The following is a 20,167-nucleotide window of genomic DNA, read 5'->3' as shown; positions in this document are numbered from 1 at the left end:
CTTCTAGCCAGAAGCACCATCATACAAGAGTTAGCAGGATCACAGTTAACCGCTTTCAAGTTCTGTGTTGTGATAGTTTGTGCCACACACTACAGGCGTCCACAGGACTCAAATGCAAATACATTAGGATTGAAATGTTAAAGAAATACCTGAACAAATTACTTCAAAAAATGTTATTAAGAACAATATAGTATCTGATATTCCAACTTAAAAAAGGATCTAACATAACAGATTTTTTACAATTAAGTTTTGCATTGATTTCTGTCTCTAGGAGGTTGGTTCCTCAAAGACAGGTGAGGAAATCCCAGGTTACACCGCAAGTGTTTTCTTCAGATTTATTGGTATTTTTCCCTTACCTTTGTTCAATTGCACAGGCATGCTTTCTGACTTCATCAGTCTCTGCTGTTGTTGCTGCTGCTGTTGTTGCAAATGATGCCTGGGGACCTCTGCTAAGGTCCTGGTGGAGACCACAGTAGTGGAAGAGCTGCCACCACCACCTGCTGGTACAGGGCCACTTGCACTGCTTGGGGTGGTCATTGCTGGAGAAATCAACTTTCTTCCAAAATTAATCAGGCTATTAGAGACCTTATTTATATTCAGAGGAGCACCTTTGGCATTGGTCCTGTAAGAAAAAAAAAAAAAAGGTAGAGAAACATCACTTAAGTTAGAGGACAACTCTATTTCACATATTCATTTGTATAAAAACATAAATCACCTGCTTTGAAAAAGGCCATTTACCAGATCAGCTATACAAAATGAAAAGTGAGAACTCAAAAGAGATCATAATATACTAAAACAACAAAATTCTTCAAGAGGTGGCTTATGGAAAATAGTCTTTTTACTTTTCATTCATTTATTCAATGAATGGGACCTATGTTGTGCTAACACTGTGTTAGGTTCTAGGAATACAACTGTCCAGGACATAGTTATTCTCTTGGAGTTTCCAGTCTTATAGGGAAGGAATATATGAAATCATCACTTTAATAAAGCAAAGCTAAAACCTGTGATGAGGATTCTAAAGAAGAGGTACAGGGCTGGGCCCGCCTTGAGGTACTCACAGAAGGCGGCATGTATGAAATGGAGTGGACAGTAGACTTCTCACAAGCCCTAGTGTGTGGGTACCAGGCCACATTTAATCTGATTTTGAAAAATAAATGTGTCTAAGAGTCACGAGATCAATTCAATCAAAATTACCTAGAGTTGCCCAGTACCGGAGAATTGTAATCCACCTTCAGCACTCTGACCAGCCCTGGCTGTCCATAGGCCCTACCCCACCACCCTGCTTTACTTTCCTTGATGGCACTTTGAATCATCTGATGTACTACATATTTTACTTGATTGGTTATTATTGACCATCTCCTCCAATCCCTGTTTGAAAATTTCATAAGACAGGATTTTTGTCTCTCTGCTATATACTGCCATTGACTACCACGTAACAGGTGCTTTATAGATATTTGTTAAAAGGCAGCTGCATCTACCTGTAGTCTGTCTTTCTACTTTACAGTGAAGAGTCTCTACTCCTAGCCATAGCCCTGGATCCCATCCTCTGTCCTTTTGAGACTGCTGCTCTGGCCCCTCCCTCTCCTGCATCATCATTTTCTCCTTCTTTATGTGTATTCCCATTAGCATACAACCATGGTGCGTGTGTGTGTCTTGAGCTTGTGCATATACATGCATGGACATACCCATGCAAACTTAGCCTTTGAACTCTCATTCTTTTTTTTTTAAATTTTTTATTTATTTTATTTATTTATGACAGTCACAGAGAGAGAGAGAGAGAGAGAGAGAGAGAGGCAGAGACACAGGCAGAGGGAGAGGCAGAGACACAGGCAGAGGGAGAAGCAGGCTCCATGCACCGGGAGCCTGATGTGGGATTCGATCCCGGGTCTCCAGGATCGCGCCCTGGGCCAAAGGCAGGCGCTAAACCGCTGCACCACCCAGGGATCCCTCTCTCATTCCTTTCGAGTCACTGTCCCACTTCTCTCCCTCCTCACAACATATTTTTTTCAAAAAGCTGTCTTATGTGCTACTTCTGGTCCTTCAGTCCTAGGCCAACTATGACCTGGTTGTGGTCTTCTTGCCATTGCTCAGAAACCACTCCGCCAAGTCCCCAGTGATCTCAATGTTGCAGAGACAACGGCCCACTCTTATTTTATCCTACCCTCAACAGCAGTGACCTCCCTTAACCACCTCTCCTGTCACACACTTCCTCACTCGGCTGCCATGGTTGGCCAGCACCTGTGGCAAATGGAGGATACCACGTAAACATGACTATGGAAGGACTACTGCATGATTACCTCCCAGATGATTCATCATCTTGAAATATCTCAGGGATATTATCTTGAATACCAGTTATGATTATAAATTATTTTAGTTGTAGAAGGCAGTCCAATTCCATGACAATACCAAAGTTTGTATTTATATTGCCCCATCATTATCAGAAGCTTATTTTCTCATATTTTGCTTCTTCTTTTTCTTCCTTTTTTTCCCCCAGAAAAGGACAAACTGAAAATCAAGTCTGAGGAATGCGTTTACTTGATTGGAGTTAACTTGAATTTTACTATCATTTCCTTCTCTCAGATCTCCCTAGCAGCTCTTATGCAGTAATTCTCCTATACCTTATATAACAGCTGTATCCTTGGCATTGCTAGATATGGCTCTAAGATGGAACTGATCCACAGTTCTTTAATAAAAAGAACACTATGCTTCTTTCTTTCATAAAGTTTTTCTCTAATGGTACTAGCTAATATTACAGGCTAGGTATTTGAGACTGACATTACTTTGGAGACAAGGCAAATTTAAAACCTGGAATTCAGTTTTATGAGAGGAAGATCTATTCATTTACAACTCAATGAAATGTGAAAAAATCATTTTTCAAATGATTTTTTGCATCATGTTTTATCTTTAAAGAACTGAACTATTTAAGGCCCTTCCAAAAATTATTAAAATTAATGTTTCTTAATGGAGATAAGGATATATAGTGATTATGCACCACTTACTTCCAGTTTCCAGCTGCTTCCTAATGAAGTACAGCATTCTCAATTTACAGACACTACAGCTTGCAACAGAGAAGGCACTCATACAAGTTTATTGAAAAAAGAATGAATGAAATGAAAAGAACTCATAAATTGTGGATTAAGAAGGCATTCACCTCTGGCATTGTATTCTACTCAGCAGCCTGCATGCATTCCTATTTCTTCTGCACGGCAGTAGGAAGAAGAGCTATCATGATATTGAAGTTCTACTACATTTTAGTTTTACTTGTTTGCAAGTCAAGATTCATAATTCACAGATATGAAGAAGTTATAATGTTGTTACCCTTTTTTATAAACAAAAATGTACTAGTCAAATTCCCACACTGCCAGTTGTGAAATTTATATGTTGATAAAAGTACTAAGAAACTGCTGAAGCATTATCAAGAGAATATGGTTAATGCATCTTCATTGCTACTAATAACCACGAAAAAACATATAGATCAAGCTCATGCCGAGCAATTTTTCATCTGAATAGCTCTTAAAAGGGGATGAACACTGTTTTCCTTTTTTGAATATTTTTTGTTTTCAACCAGCTTCCCTCTCATCCACTACCCATTGCTTCCAGAAGAATATTTTCTTTTCAAAACAACTACTGAAGATGACTCTATATCTTTTCAGATATAAACAACTGTAAACCATATACTTCTGGGGAAAGTATGCTGTCTATAGTTTTTCTCTGCTAGATGACAATTTTTTTGGCCAAAGATAGCTAACACAGATCTTAAATGTCAGTAGCGGCATTCTTTATAAGAATTCCTGGGATCCCTGGGTGGCGCAGCGGTTTGGCGCCTGCCTTTGGCCCAGGGCGCGATCCTGGAGACCCGGGATCAAATCCCACGTCGGGCTCCCGGTGCATGGAGCCTGCTTCTCTCTCTGCCTGTGTCTCTGCCTCTCTCTCTCTCTGTGACTATCATAAATAAATAAAAATTAAAAAAAAATTAAAAAAAAAAAGAATTCCTAATCAATTTGCCACAATTATGATTGGCTATTATGTAATGTGTGCTAAATTAATGAAAATTAATGCAGTTGTCAGAGATCCGATGGACATCAAGTACTGGGTTGGATTAACAATGGAGTGCAATGTGTAAACAGTATTGAAATAAATAGAGGACTCTGGAGTTAACAAGACATTAAATAAATCTAATGAATAATTTTGTATCATCAAAATCTTTCATTATTACTAATACATACTATTATTAAATAACAATAAAAATAGTACCAAATGGGAGGGATTGTTTTGAGATTGTTATCAAGACCTTACTTTTGGCACAACCGTATTTAGCAATGGGGCACTTTTCTCAAGATTCAAGAATCTTCAAAACACTTGTATCAAGGGATCCCTGGGTGGCTCAGAGGTTTAGCGCCTGCCTTTGGCTCAGGGTGTGATCCTGGAGTCCCGGGATCGAGTCCCACATCGGGCTCCCTGCATGGAGCCTGCTTCTCCCTCTGCCCATGTCTCTGCCGCTCTTGCTCTCTCTGTGTAGTCTCTCATGAATAAATAAATAAAATCTTTAAAAAACAAACAAACAAACAAAAAACCCACTTGCATCAGAACCCAACCTAGGTTCACTGTTGGGCCCCTTTGGTTCAGTTTCTAAAAATCTAAAAATGAGTGACTCTTGCTGCCTCTTCCTACCCAACTGATCCCTTGCAGTCTGGCTTTCTAACCAGAGCTTCTAGCGTTTCCAATGCCTTAACTGCTACAGCCATGAGCTGTTTTTATTCAACTTCTAAAACTTTTATAAAGCTTAAAAAAAAACAACCCAAAAAACCAAACCATTATCACATGACCACCTTGTAATAACTTTCCACAATTGTGGAGATTTTCTTCTTCTAATATCCAAACTTTGACACCACCCTAGGCTTTTTCCTTTCTATCTATGGGTTTATTTTTTAGGTCTGATATTAAATATATAATATTTTACTCCTTTTGCAAAAAAAATTTTGTTATATGCTTGTTTGTATTTTTGTCAGAGTTTTCAATTTATCTGTAATTATTTTTCTCTATATTCTGATTTATATTTTTCTTGTTATTACCTTTCTATGTTTCCAAAGGTCAAATTCTTGGTTCATTCATTCATTCATCCACTCATTCTCTCATTCATTCCCCCTCTTTCCCAATAAAAGCATTTAAAGCTATACATTTGCCTCTGATTATAGCAATAACATCAACGTTTTTCCCACACATTTTCTAAGTAGTCCATTGGTTCAATTGTTACTTAGGTACATTTTAAAATTTCAGATGGCTGGGTTTGTGTTTAAATAAAACACCCATTTTGTTTTGTTGGATAAAAATGGAAATATCAAAAGACTGGAAGTGGGGGAAATGTTCTAATTTTTCAAAAGGATTGTAGAAACCACCAACTGGAAAACAGACACCAAACCACAGACCCAGAAGGCTCAGAGAACACCAGGCAGGGTAAATGCCAAGAAAAATATACTTAGTCATATCATTTTTAAACTACAGAAAATCACAGATAAAGAAATAAATCTTGAAAAAAACCAGGAGAAAAAAAAAATCTTACCTATATGCAAGAGCAAAGATAACCAACTTCTTAGAAACCATGCATGCAAGAAGAGAGAAATATCTAAAATTTTGAGAGAAAAAAACTCGCCAGCCTAGAATTCTGTACCCTGTAAAATTATCCTTCAAAAGTAAATATGGTAACTGTATAGTAAATATATACTATCTTTAATAGTAAATATAAACATGTGACTAGAAATAATAGGTGAGTGCCTACACTGCAGAAGCTAACTGTAGAGTTATGGCAGACAGCTTTTGGCAAGGCATTAATTTATGGCAGAATTGAGATGTGTGTTTATAAAATGGAGCAGAACAGTGGGGAGGTATGAAAATTATGCTGGAAGAAGAATGGCTTAAAAAGCTGGGGAGCAGTCTTACAATAATCATGAGAGCTGCCAAGGGGAAAGCAGTCCTTTATGAAAATGAAATGAGTTATAAAAGTTACAGGAAACAGTTCTAAAAGAAATCCTTTCTAATGATTTAACAGGCTCTATTTAAAATAGTAAGTGCTCCAATTCTGGAACTGTAGAAGAGATGGGAAAATCACCTTCAGACACACAGGCTTCATCATCCTGGCCTGGGTGAGACAGGGTTAGATGAAAGGCCCTTTTCAGTTCTATGAGTTTACAACCGGCAGTGCCAAATGGCTTCTGCATTACATTCAATTTATTGTTGAAATGACAGGACCAAATGAAAGGCCTGTACAGGAGTCTGGGCCCTTGAGGAATATAGACCAAACCTCACCTCCAAAATTAGGGGCATATCAGTTTGCCCTACCTCCTTATCTCCATTTTTCTTTTCTACCCTGTTCTTTTTGCCCCTCCTTCCTCCTCCATGTTTATCATCCTTCTGTTTTTCTCTATTCTTCCTCCCTCTCCCTTTTCTGTATTATAGTCTCCTTTTCTATCATTTTCTCACCTCACTCTACCTATACATTTTTTCCACCATAAAGCCATAGAATTTTTTAAAAATTATTTTCTTAAGTGCAAAGAGTTCTTGGATAGGAATAACATTCTCTTCACAACTCTGTCATTTTTCTAGAAATCGACATTATTGACCTACCCTCAATGGATTACAGTTCATATTTATTTCTTTCATGTTTATGGACATCAGTATTTTTTTTGGAAATTCAAAAACAGTTGTCAGGGTTGCAACATAGTACTTTTCAAGATGATTCTAACACCTGAGATAACATTTATGACGTACTTCTGCTTAAAACTCCTCTGAGCTGAAGGCTTCAAATTCTATAAAACGAATTGGTTTCGGCCTTTCTGAATTTTTTATCTTTAAAGTTGAGAGTAGCAAATTTGCTTCAATGAAAGACATCTATTTGTAATTTTAAATTTGTTTGCCATATTGTGAGTTTTCTATTATCTTAGAAAACAAACAATCTCCACATCTCAAGGAACTCTAGATTTTATAGGTCTTTACTAAAACAAAATGATAGGGACGCCTGAGTGGCTTGGGACACCTACGTGGCTCAGTGGTTGAACGTCTGCCTTCAGCTCAGAGCGTGAACCCAGAGTGCTGGGATCAAGTCCAACATCAGGCTCCCTGCGTGGAGCCTGCTTCTCTCTCTGCCTCTCTCTGACATTTATTCTTATGAATAAATAAAATCTTTAAAAAAATGAAACAAAATGATAAAAGTTAGTTTGCTATTACTTATTCCTTAGGAGTCAGGCTTTTAGGTAAAATGCTTGTTCGTTTCAGCTATAGAGGCTATGACTATTTTGCACGTGGCAGATAAATTTTTGTTAGTGTGATATGAAGCAAGAGGAGTAGTGCTTGTTAGGGGAAAAAAAGGATGGCCTAAGGTGTGTTTGGATATAAGCTAGACTATGGTGCCTACCTAATTGGTTCTGTACACAATTAATATTTTGCTAAGCTAATATAAGGAATAATAAGCAATTATGTATTAATCACAGTGTATAAAATCATTAAACTTCCCAAGACTTGTCTATTTGCGGTTTCTGTTTCTTGAGTGGTAGTTTTCAACTGATCTATCTCCTGACCCATGTATCTGAAAGATAAATTTCTCCTATCAGTAACTACAGTTCATGATACCAAAGTCTTCAGAGGGTCAGGGATTCTTTGGCCTAGCATCAGAATAAAGAGGATATAATTCTGAAATGTCCTCATCACCTCTTCTCTTCCCTCACTTTGAGAATCACTACATATCTTCGTAATTAAAATAAAATCACACGCAGCTACAATTAAATAACAAGAATCACCCACTAGAGTTTTGAGGTAGGATATATGGAAGCCAGTAAATATAAAGAAATGGGGGGAGTCCATGGAAAAGTCCAACGAAATAGTTACATTAAAAAAATACAGGCATAAGAGGGAATAGATTCGATACAGAAAAGAAATAATTTATTTTCTCTTAATCAAAAAAATATATAAGACCTCTATACTGAAAGCTATAAAACTGAGAGAGACTCAGTCTCTCTGAGAGACCTGGAAGACCTAACTAAACAAGATAATCTATGTTCATGAAGTAGATAATTCAATAATATTAAAGTACCGGTTCTTTTTCAAATTGATTTATAGATTCAAATTATGCATAAATTTAAAAAGAAAAGGAGAAAGACCTATTTACTCAAGACTAGTTAGGATACAGTATTATCAGTTTATCTAAATTGGTTAGGAATTAACAACTCTCTCTGATACAACAGGAAGAGTGCTTCAGATGTGTTTAAAGCACAAGTTATTTGAGCACAAAAATATCACAAAGTTATATTTAGAGAAATCGGGGTCCTCTGAAATTCTCATTGGCCAGTTACCTACTAACACTGATAACCATGGATTTCTTGGCTTCATAGCTTGGGGAATATTATTAGCAATTATTTCTTTATCATATTTTAGCAAGAAAATATTTCTGAACAACTCATTCTTTATGTAAGTAAATACAATAAAGCCTAATTTAAAAAAAATTTGTTGATCATATAAAATGGAAATTGTCCAGGGGAATTTTATAATGCCTTTTAGGTATTCAAAACACTATTTATTTACTCAGTTATTAAAGTAAATATTTACTAACAGTGCCAGGTACTGTGCTAGGAATATGAAGATTCTAAGATGGATTCTGACATCAATCAATATGAGTTATTGTATAATTGAAGGTAAAAAGCACTCATTCATTTAATTAATATTTGAATTTGTTCTCTGTGCCAGGTACTGAAGAAACAGTAGTGAATGAGGTAGATATGGTCACTGTTCTCACGAAGAGCATCATATTCTAATACAAGATTGTTGGAAGGATCCTTATGCTTCCTGGGACCCTGCACCTTCTCAGGATAGTCTAGTTAGGCCGTGCTCAGAGAGGAGCCCTTCCAAGGGCTGAGACACATCCTGATCTCAAGGAGAGACACAGAATTATTAGCTATCAGGCATTCTAGGGGTAAGACTTGATTGGATGCCATCAGTCTTCAGCCATGTGGAGCCCAGCTGAGGAATGTGGGATGTATGTAACTTTAGAGATCATGGTACCTTCCTTAGTTGAATCTTCCTATCCTGGTGCCTGGTTTCCTCTTAAATCTCATGCAGGGTTCCTGACAAGGGGCCTTCTGCAGAGGGCTTACCTACTAGAATTATAATTCTAGAATCTTTCATTAATGATATGAATTGTTTAAACTAAGCTCTGGCAGGGGGGGCAGTGGAAAGCTGGGACAGTTAGCATGGAGCACAGATCACTTACTCATCAGGTAAACTGAGAGATCAAGAACTAAACTTGGTATCTTCTATCTTTAAAATTTTGGTGATATGAAATTGCTTACATGAGTTAAGAAATCTACAGTGGAGCCTGTAAAAAGGCACCGCTTGATCAAGTGACACATGCTCTTGAGGCATTACTGACAGCTCAAGTGCCATTATTTCTCTGTAGAGAATAAAGAATTACACATTTTGAGAAATTATGTTGTGTCATTTTCAAAACAGGAAATCCATGAACGTTCTGGAATAAAGAAGGTATGTGATTCTACTCTTAATATAAGCAACTGCAATATTTAAAAACTATGAAATTCTGTTCCATGACTACTCAGTTGGGCATTTTAGTAGTTAGATTCCTAAATAAATTGATAGGTCCTTCTGAAGACTGGTCACAAATTAGACATACTTATTTTTTTTATAGCAGCAATTTCTGGTTATTTAAGGACAAAATTGGAACGAGATTTGAGTGTTAAATTGTCGTTCTGAGCTTAAAAGTTGAATGAATAAGAAAATGTCAATTCCCATTTTTAAAAAGAAATTTGCAAGTAAGTAAAATCAGAGCACAGTGAATATTATCCACACACGTAATGGAAAATCTACCACTAAAATACCTAGGCACTTGCTTTTAAAGACTTAATTATAGCAATCCATGGTAAAGCAGAGACAAGAAATCAGGCTTCTTGATTTCTAGAGATATTCTTATCCATGAAATCACATGTCATCTTTGCATCCTCGTCCCTTATTTGGATAAGCAACACAAATAGAAGTCCATTGCCATAGATGTAGCAGGTATTAGCTCCCTGCTTTCCAGGTGTCTGCCTGTCTCCTATTTTCTATTTATTGATCACTGCCGGGGGTTCCCGCATGAGTATATCCCCCTCTGGATCATTCCCACTCCTCTTGCTGCTCAATGACAGCCCCAATGCATTAATTCTTTAAGAGCCTCTAAATGGCTAAGAAAGTAGTTGCAAGGCTAATTATGGCTGAAGGGCTCAGCCAGAAAAAAGCATCTTAGGCCTTAAATAGTGAAATGGGGACTTTACCAAAGGTTTCACAGCTGCACTGGTTTTTTGATCATGGGTAAAGTAATGACACTAACACAAACAAACCTCTGGAGAATAACATGGTGGATATACAGAACTGGAAGAACTCTTTGGCAAGATTATCTAGTTCGTCTTAATTTATACTCCTCCAATTGGTGATTAAGGGTATTCATGCACCTTCACCAGTGCTAGCTTGCTCATTCATTCATTCATTCATTCATTCATTCATTCATCCTAAACCACTTTACTGAGGTATAACTGATAAACAAACAGCTGCGCATATTTAATGTGTACAACTTAATGAGTTTGAGTAAGTCAGCATCTGTGAAACCATCACCACAATCTATGCCATAAATATATCCACCACCTCCAAAAGTTTTCTCTCTCCCTCCTTATTATTATTGGTAATTGTTTTACTTTTTTTTTAAATAATAAATTTATTTTTTTTTGGTGTTCAATTTGCCAACATACAGAATAACACCCAGTGCTCATCCCGTCAAGTGCCCCCCTCAGTGCCCGTCACCCATTCATCCTCACTTCCCACCCTCCTCCCCTTCCACCACCCCTAGTTCGTTTCCCAGAGTTAGGAGTCTTTATGTTCTGTCTCCCTTTCTGATATTTCCTACCCATTTCTTCTCCCTTCCCTTCTATTCCCTTTCACTATTATTTATATTCCCCAAATGAATAAGAACATATAATGTTTGTCCTTCTCCGATTGACTTATTTCACTCAGCATAATATCCTCCAGTTCCATCCACGTTGAAGCAAATGGTGGGTATTTGTCATTTCTAATCGCTGAGTAATATTCCATTGTATACATAAACCACATCTTCTTTATCCATTCATCTTTCAATGGACACCGAGGCTCCTTCCACAGTTGTTTTACATTTTGTGATAAAAACACTTAAAATAAGATCTACCCTCTTAGCAAATTTTTAAGACATATTAATTAATATATTATTATTACCTGTGGGCACTATACAGATCTCCGAGACTTATTCATTTCTGGCTCATTTATTTTTAATTTTCTAATATGAAAAGTGAAAATGATACTTTATTGGTGTTTTAACTTGCATTTTTTGACTAATTATGAATTTTAATAGCCTTTTAAATGTTTATTTGCTGTTTGAAATTCTTTCATTGAGAGCCTACTCTATTTAGACACTATTTAAGTGCCAGGGATATAACAGTTAGCAAGACAAAATGTAGAGTTTACAAAGTTTCAGAGCAAGAAACAAACAATAAAAACAACAAAAAACCCAAATCATTTTTTTTCTTTTTTTACCATTTCAAGGAGTAAGAATTGCTATAAAATACAAAAACAAAAACAGTAACAAAGTAAAGGGACAGAGTAAAGGGGTCCATTATTTTAGATAGGGTTGTCAAAGAGAGGGACTCTGCAGAGATGATATTTGACCACAGAGTAAATAGTAGTATGCCATGTTGATCCTTGACAAAGAATCCAGACACAGAGCAGAAAGCAAACTCAAAGCTCCTGAAGTGGGAATGCGTTTGTTTGCTTGAGGAATAGTAAGCAGGTCAGTGTGGCTGGAGTCCAGTGAGAAACAGGAAGAATGGTGGTAGCAAATGGCGTGGGAGAGATCATGTAGGGCTTACCTTGCAGTCACTGAAAAGGCTTTTATCCTATTTTATCCTATATATTTTGGGAAGTAATTGAATGGTTCTGAGCAGCAGAGTGATAGGATAAGCCTTCCATTAATCTGGCTGCTACGTGGAAAGGGTCTATAAGAAAGTGAGACTGTAAAAAGGCCTGTTAAGAGACTAGCAGTGACTTGGTATTAATAGTACAGAGAAAAAGGTGATTTCTTTCAGGATATACTTGTTTTTGTTTTTGTTTTTTTTGTTGTTTTTTTAAAAGATTTTATTTATTTATTCATGAGAGACAGAGAGAGAGAGAGATAGGCAGAGACACAGGCAGAGGGAGAAGCAGGCTCCATGAAGGGAACCTGACATGGGACTGGATCCCGAGTCTCCATGATCATGCCCTGGGCTGAAGGCTGCCCTAAACTGCTGAGCCACCCGGGCTGCTCTCAGGATATACTCTGAAGATTTGTTGATGGACTTGATGAGTGATATAAGAGAAAAACAAGTCAAAGGAAATTCTAAGGCTTGATCAACTAGATTGGCTACTTATTGTAATGGAGAAACACAGGGGAATATTGGATTTGTAGAGGTATAATCAGTAGTTTAGTTTGGAAAGTATTAAATTTGAGATACAAATGTGATATCCCAGAGGAAATACTGAGTAAGTGGTAGGACATGAGTTGAGTTCAAAGGAAGAAGTCATATTAAAGATACAAATTAAGGACCCTTCAGTCATAAATGGTATTTAAAGCCATGAACCTGGACTGAGATCCTTTAGGGAATGAGTACAGTGAAGAATGGAAGTCTGGAGAGTGTTCTAAAATTTATAAGCAGAAAAGGAGGATCCAACAGAGCATGGCATGAGATGGAATGGCCACTGAGACAGGGTCTTATGTTTCTTGCTGAATTGCATAAGTTCTGTATATATTAATGATACTAGTTTGTCAGTTATACTACAAATATTTTTGCAATTTTCCATCTACTTTTTTGATTCAGTTTATCTTTGACTTACCTACTTAAAACAGTTGTGTAGTAAAATGTACCAGTAATTCCCTTTGTGATTTCTTCCATTACTTTCAAGGTTAAAAAGCCTTCTAGTAACTAGAGATGAGACAGACACTTCCATTTTATTTCTATGTTTTCTTGAGTGTACTTTGATTCAGTTGGAATTTGTTTTGGCATATGATAAAGTTATAAGCTGATACCTTTTCCACAGATTTGTCAGGTTTCCCAACACCATTTATTAACTCTTCTCACAGAACTAGTGAGAAGAGTTAATATGTGTTCTTCACATACTATTTTTCATTTGTTCAGTTTCAACCTTTGAAATTGCAATAAAGGCGGTGAAAAACCTTCCTTCTAGTCATGACAATGATACTTTGCATAAGAATTTCAATGTGCTTACAAGTAATTGCTAAAACAGAACCAATATTTTGGGAAGAAAATGCAAGGACAAAAGGCTAAAGAGAAGAAAGATAAAACATGAAGGGCAGAAAGGAAAGGGTATAGCCCATTTCCTTTTTTGAAAAAAAAGTAGACATCGAAACATGTAAAAGGATAACATATGTATATACACACGTTTTTGTTGAGTAACTTCCCTATGCCAGACATTATCTTCAGTGCTCTCAAGTGGTAAGACAACGTGCCTGCTTTCAAGGGGCTTAGATTTTAGTGGGGAAGTTGGGGAGTCAGATGACACATATAGATGAAGTCTATAACTTCAGTGAGTAATGAACACTATGAAAATAAGACTGGGCAATGAGGTAGAGCGCGAGAGGAGAGAAAAAGACAATGGAGAGAGGTCCAGTGGAGAGAGGTCCAGTGGGCCTCTTTGAGGTGGCCTTTGGGCTGAGTTTTAAATAATGCAGAAGCAAGAAAAGAAGAGGGAAGGAGGGGGGCTCCAGGAAGGAGGAAGAGCAAGTGCAAGCATGGGAGTTAAGATAAGGGGAGAATGGAAGGAGTGAAGGTTACAGAGATAGAAAACAGAGCCAGAATGAACACTGGATTGCCAACGGTAACAGGTAGCTTTGGAGGGGTTTACAATGGGGTGTGATATAATCTGCTATAAATTGAGAATTCTTTGGCTGTTATATGAAAACTAATCTGGTGGTGGTGGGGTAGGGGAGAATAGTGCAGAGAAGAAGGGAGTCTAGCTAGAAAGATCTCATAGAAAGAAGAAAGTACCTAAAATACCTTGATCTTTTAAACATACCAAAACTAAATACTTGACCCAATAGGTGGAAATATAAGTAACTAGACTGTAAGATTCCTGAAGGCAGGAGTTTGTGCACTGAGTAGGATCTCTGGTTTGTTCACTATCTCTAATGCCTAGAGTAAAGAAAGTCTGGCATGCAATAAAAATTTGTTAAATTAAATGGACAAAGTGACTGCAGAGAATAACCTTTATTAGTGAAATAAGAATCAGATGAAATGAACAAACAGAAAAGAGCTTCCGAAAAACCTCATTGGCTATACACCTGGTGTCACAATTACACAGCACATCAAAACGTGAGATGGATTTCCATCAAGGATGAGTCATTTAAAAATAATGTTACACTAAAACAGGGTTCAAGACAAAAGTTTAAATTAAACCACTTTCTTGTAAACAACCTCTCACTCCCTAGACCATGAGTTTCTATGTGGCAGGAATTATGTCTTCTTTTTAACTCTCCAAGTAAGAACAGAACATATCATGTGTGTGTACTCCATAAATGTACATTTAGGCTGCTGGAATTCTACTGAAGAAAAGCTAGCACATAGGCAAAATGCTTAAGGAAAAAAATTCGGACAACTTAGCAGCATTTATCATTACTAACATTTTAGTCTTCCAGGGTAAACTTTGAAATTACATTCTAATTTGAGATGGTTCTGGTTTGACAAGTTAACTCTTGAGACATCTGAGTACAGTATTATGAAAGAACAAAACTGTTCATCAACCCTTTATGCCAATGTTAATTTCTTTTAAAAGTAGAATTTTAATGTTTTTTTATTCCTACAGTGACCCTTAAAATTTCTATGTATATAATCACAAATGCACACACAAGATGCATTTATAAGCTTATTGTGTAGTTCTAAAGACAGTTGGGAAACCCAATTTTAATTTTGTTACTGAAATAATTTAAAAATATATTATAGAACTGCCTCTTTTCAATCAACAGCAAGGATTTAGAAAGAGATTATACAAGTAGGCGCAATTTATTCAGGTTTATTAGTGTTAGAAAAATGAAGTTGCCTAACTTCAAATTATAACAAATACTCTTCTATTTTTCTTCTTACCACTGACATCAATGTATATATTTTATAATACCTTTAAAAAACTCAAGATATTTAATAAAGATGTCACTGAATGCATTAACCACTGCTATGCTAAAATCTATAAATTTATTGTCAGCATATGTATAAAAATTCCTGACCACCTCAGAGAACATCTTTGTGGCTCATGACTTTCATCAGAGAAAGAGGACTTACCGGCTTTTATTCATGAGGTCTGCTCCACGTGCTTTGTAATAATCTAAGTTTGGATGGAATTGGTAAGTCACTGGTCTTGGATTTCTCTATAGAAAAAAAAATTAAATATATAAAGCTATTTAAATTACACACTAACACATAAAAGGGATAGAACAATCGTCATATAATACATATAATAACGAAGTTCAATAATTAGTGTGCTTGGGTTTTGCTTTCACTGTTGAAGTTTTACCTTAAATGATCTTAGTCCTGATTAAACAATGAAATTATTTTATATATTTTACTTTTACCGGTCTCAGAGTTCACACAGATTTATTCCTATCATTAGATTTTTTTCCAAGCACACTTAATCCACAGTGTTGTATTAGTTTCATGTGTACAAAATAATGATTCAATAATTCTATATATATTTTAAGTATAGAATTCATCAAAATAAGTGATTTATTTCTGATTATTTTGATCACTTTTAATGACTTCCCAAAATACCATGAGACAAAATTATGACAAACTGAAAAATTACATGAGATGTAACAATTTACCCTTAAGGCCTGAGAGACATGAAGTGTTAAGAAAGCTGCACTTTGGACGGAGAGTAAAAATCTGTTAGTTTTTGATAACCAGAATGCTATATATGCCCACTAGATGGCACACCGAGTCTTTCTTCTATAAAAATGAATGTATTATGGAATTCAGCAATTCTTTTAAAGTTAGAAATTTTTATGTCATCTATTCTTATGTATAAGTTTAATAAGTACCCAGGTAGTGAAAATATTAGCAGGGTACCATCAAAATACAAAAGCAAATTGACCAATGCACACTTTCATAAAAACAGCAATACACTGGCCTTTCTGGCTTTTGATACTTACTCGCAAACATTGCAGAAATATCCTAAGATCATTGGGTCAGGGTTGTCTATCTAAATGTGTTACTATCACTTAATGTGTCTATTATTTAAGTATATCATGTCCATCAGAGGCAAATAAAAATTAAATGAATTCTAGTTTATAAAAATACAGTATGTTAATACTACCACTTAAACAAATACCATCTCTAAAATGTTAAATTACACACATTTTTCATTAAAAGTTTTATAAAACTTATAAATAAATGTGTTCCAGTGTTTACCTGAACTTATGAACTTATATTGCAAGTTAATAATTAGGACTTTGAACTAGAGCATGCCTGTCCTTTAGAGAGCCATATCTAGACACAGAAAGGTCTCATTTTATATTAATAGAAAATTACCAATATGCTTTGATATCAATCCTTAGAGCCATAATCCCAAGGCACTGATATACTTGTATGTGCGCAGGGGTATATAATTGCTAAGGTTAAATAGTTTGAAATTCATCAAGCTAACAAGCTGCATCTTAATGGCCATGATGGACCTTTTCTTTTTCTGCTGAAAAGAGAATATTTACACAGCTCAACCCTTTCATATCTCTTCCAAGTCAGCCCTAATCATCTGACAAAAATGACAATCCCTTGATTTAGCTCCAGCTACTACTCCACTGGTTTGGTATTCAACACAGTTCTACAATAATCAAATCTGAATTGCCTTGATGAAGATAACCGATGCTTCCATGACTACCATACTATTAAATCTAACAGTGCAACTTTTCTCTCTCTAGGAATTACATGGGTTTCCTCGTGGTAACTGATGACAACCTGGACCCAAGTATAATGGGAAAATAAAATAGAAGTGAAAGCCACTGGCAAATTGCCAGTGCATTCATGATTTATTTAAAAAATTAACTTTTGCAGGACTATCTCTCACAACTAATTTTCACTACTTGGAAATACATTTTGTTTTTGCTAATATTTAAAAGGCTTTTCTTTTCTGACTCCCAACAAACTAATAAAAGATTATGTTACTTTTTTGCTAGAAAACAATGAAACAAGGGATTGCATGGAGCAATTTTTTGAAACATCTTTATAAAAAAATGACAAGCAATTCAAGACACGAAGTGCTGATCTATCTAAGCACTTAAAGCCATTATTAGGAATAATGATCTAACTTGAACATATGAATGAGGCTCAAGTATTGCTTTCACAGAGGCCTATTTAAATTCCTAGGAGACTTACTAGTATCAAAGGAAGAGGCAGTTTAAAGTATCTCTGTACTGGGATGGGGAAAAAAAAAAGAATCAAAAGATGATGTTGAAAAACAGCATTTGAAATCTAAGAAAATAAAATCAGAGGTTATAGTTGAAAGTTATTCAATAGGATTTTCTAAGAAGATGTTGCTATTACTAAAACATAACTATGTAGACATAGAGATGATCTAGACTAGCACTGTACAACAGAAATGCAACGTGGGTCACCAATGCAAGCTTTATATGTCATCTAAAATTTGCTAGCAAGCACATTTAAAAAATAAAAAAACAAGTTTAATTAAATGTAATAATATTTTATTTGATTCAGTATATCTAAAATGTTGTCACTTTAACATGTAATCAATATAAAAACCTTTGAGGTACTTTACATTCTTCCTTTTGTACCATCTTTGAAATCCACTGTTTATATTACACGTATGGCACATCTTAATTTGTATTAAATATACTTCAAGTGCTCAATAGCCACATGTGGCTTGTGGCCACTGTAATAGACAGCATAGAACTCAATGTCTGACATACACATAAAACAATGTGTGGCTATAAAAATCAACATGTATAAACATGAATAATAAAAAGGGCACAAATACTTCTATACATTAATAATTAGTCTTGACTAGTCTTCATTTGCCTATTCTTCTTTTAATTAAGTTGGTTTTACCTCTTCTGAATAAGGTTTTTTAAAAGTCAAGAAATTTTGGAACAATATCCTTTCACACAGCTATGTACCAAAATGGTAACAACAGTTTCCTTAGGGCATGACATAAAATGAGCATAATTGTAACTTAACACAACTGAAACATTTTAAAAGAGATACTTGCTTTTCTTATTTAAAAGGATTTTTCTCCAAACAAAATTTTACAGATGTAGAACAGTTCTGATTTCTAATTTTTAAAGATCTGAAATTTCCTCTAAATTATGAACCAGTAGAATTTTACATAGACAAACTCTGTATGTAAGAAAGACTGGACTCTGTGACAGTTGTAATTTTTCATCATGCAGGACATGTGATATCAACAGCCTTAATAGTATATCTTTGCATGGGCTGGAACAATTACTGATTATTTTAAATCCATTTTCACACAGATAGGATTTTGACTTTTATAAGCTTTTCCAAACCAACGTGCATTAAACACACACACACACACACACACACACTCTCTCTCTCTTGTTTTGGGGACTTTTTCTTTGTAAGAAAGACAGCAAAATGGTGATCATAACTTACAGAGGAATACCAACTGTGTTCCATGACCTGGGAAGTCTATATAATTATACATGAAAATTCAGAAATCACAGATTCCGTTCATCCTGAATTTACAATGCCTTTCCTAGACCAACCCAGATGGGAGTTAGGATAGATCTTCTATAAGACTACAGCAAGTTAACTCCCAAGTACCACTCACCAAATTCCCCTCTTCTTTTTTTTTTTTTTTTAAAGATTCATTTATTCACGAGAGACACAGACTGAGAGAGAAAGGCAGAGACACAGGCAGAAAAGTAGGCTCTCTGCAGGGAGCCTGATGAGGGACCAGATCGGATCCAGGGACCAGGACCCTGAGCTGAAGGCAGGCGCCCAACCACTGAGCCACTCAGGCATCCCAACTCACCAAATTCTTAACAAGCTTTTGGAACCCTTCTTAAAGTTTTCTCTTCAATAGTTTATTTTATTTCAATACAAGAAGAATGCTGAAAATTTCACCCATTGCACAGATAGGCTGGATTTTTGGGAGGCATCCTGAAGCCTTGTGGACAAAATGACTTACAGAAGTAGAAACAAGTGGCCTAAGGGGAAGTATATGGGAAAACCAAACCAAATCAAACCCATGCTGTATTTTTGAATTTCCAAAAATGCTTCTGTTAATTTGGCATGATTACAAAATCAATTTACAAATAGTACTAAAATGACTGCAATCAATGTAAGGGATAAAAGTGATTGAAATCTATTTAACCTCTCCATTACAGTTAATGTTCTACACTTCCAAAGTCTATATTATATGCTAGTAAGCTGCTGCTTAATGTAATTTCAGGTAAAACAAACACCCTCTCCCTTACTGATTACGACTTCTAATGGGTGGCCACCTACCCTCTGCTCTTCTCTATAATGGAAGTCATGGATCAGCATATCACTCGCCTCCCCCTGCCACCCTTACCCCTATATAGTAATATTTCAGTATTTTAAGTTTACAGTCACTTAGGTAGTATACAAATACTTAACTGTTAATCCGCACTAAGTACAACTAACTATAAAGTGCTATAGGAATAATTAACTACAAGATGACACATGACAGTTTTCCTTGTTCTGACCCTGAGGAAACCAAATTCATGCGACAAAGGTCATTACAAATAGTACTTTCCAGATTCATCCCTCAACTAAAATCATCCTCACTTGAAGATGACTATTTCCTTTTGAATTGTTATACAGAGACCACCATGGAAGGTATGAGTCTAAAGTATTCATCCTGCTTGGAACAACACAATGTCTTTCAAAGGGCTGGCTATTTACAAATAAATGTAGAACTGACAGGAGCATAAAAGAAGCAATTCCAGTGATCTCTTTGATTTCAGGGATCCTTGTTCTAATTTATGAATGTACCAGGAGGAGTTAAAGTTGTATGTGAAAGACAAAGGGACTAGGGGAAACAGAACATCACTAATCTGCTTTCCCATTGG

The 20,167-nt window shown here is 36.0% G+C and overlaps 1 protein-coding gene across 8 annotated transcripts in view; it reads right to left on the bottom strand.

The window, feature by feature from the left end:
- Positions 1-20,167, bottom strand: part of TBC1D5 (TBC1 domain family member 5) — a 542,853-nt gene that overhangs the window by 70,339 nt on the left and 452,347 nt on the right. For all 8 annotated transcript variants that reach the window (XM_038570747.1, XM_038570749.1, XM_038570748.1 and 5 more), the window contains 2 exons: positions 15,384-15,469; positions 357-622 (listed from right to left, as the gene is read on the bottom strand). In XM_038570747.1, coding sequence (XP_038426675.1) covers positions 357-622; positions 15,384-15,469 — 352 coding nt within the window. The remainder of the gene's footprint in view (positions 1-356; positions 623-15,383; positions 15,470-20,167) is intronic.

This window comes from Canis lupus, chromosome 23 (assembly GCF_011100685.1).
Source record: "Canis lupus familiaris isolate Mischka breed German Shepherd chromosome 23, alternate assembly UU_Cfam_GSD_1.0, whole genome shotgun sequence".
NCBI lineage: Eukaryota > Metazoa > Chordata > Mammalia > Carnivora > Canidae > Canis > Canis lupus.
This window is presented reverse-complemented; position numbering and strand designations above follow the sequence as displayed.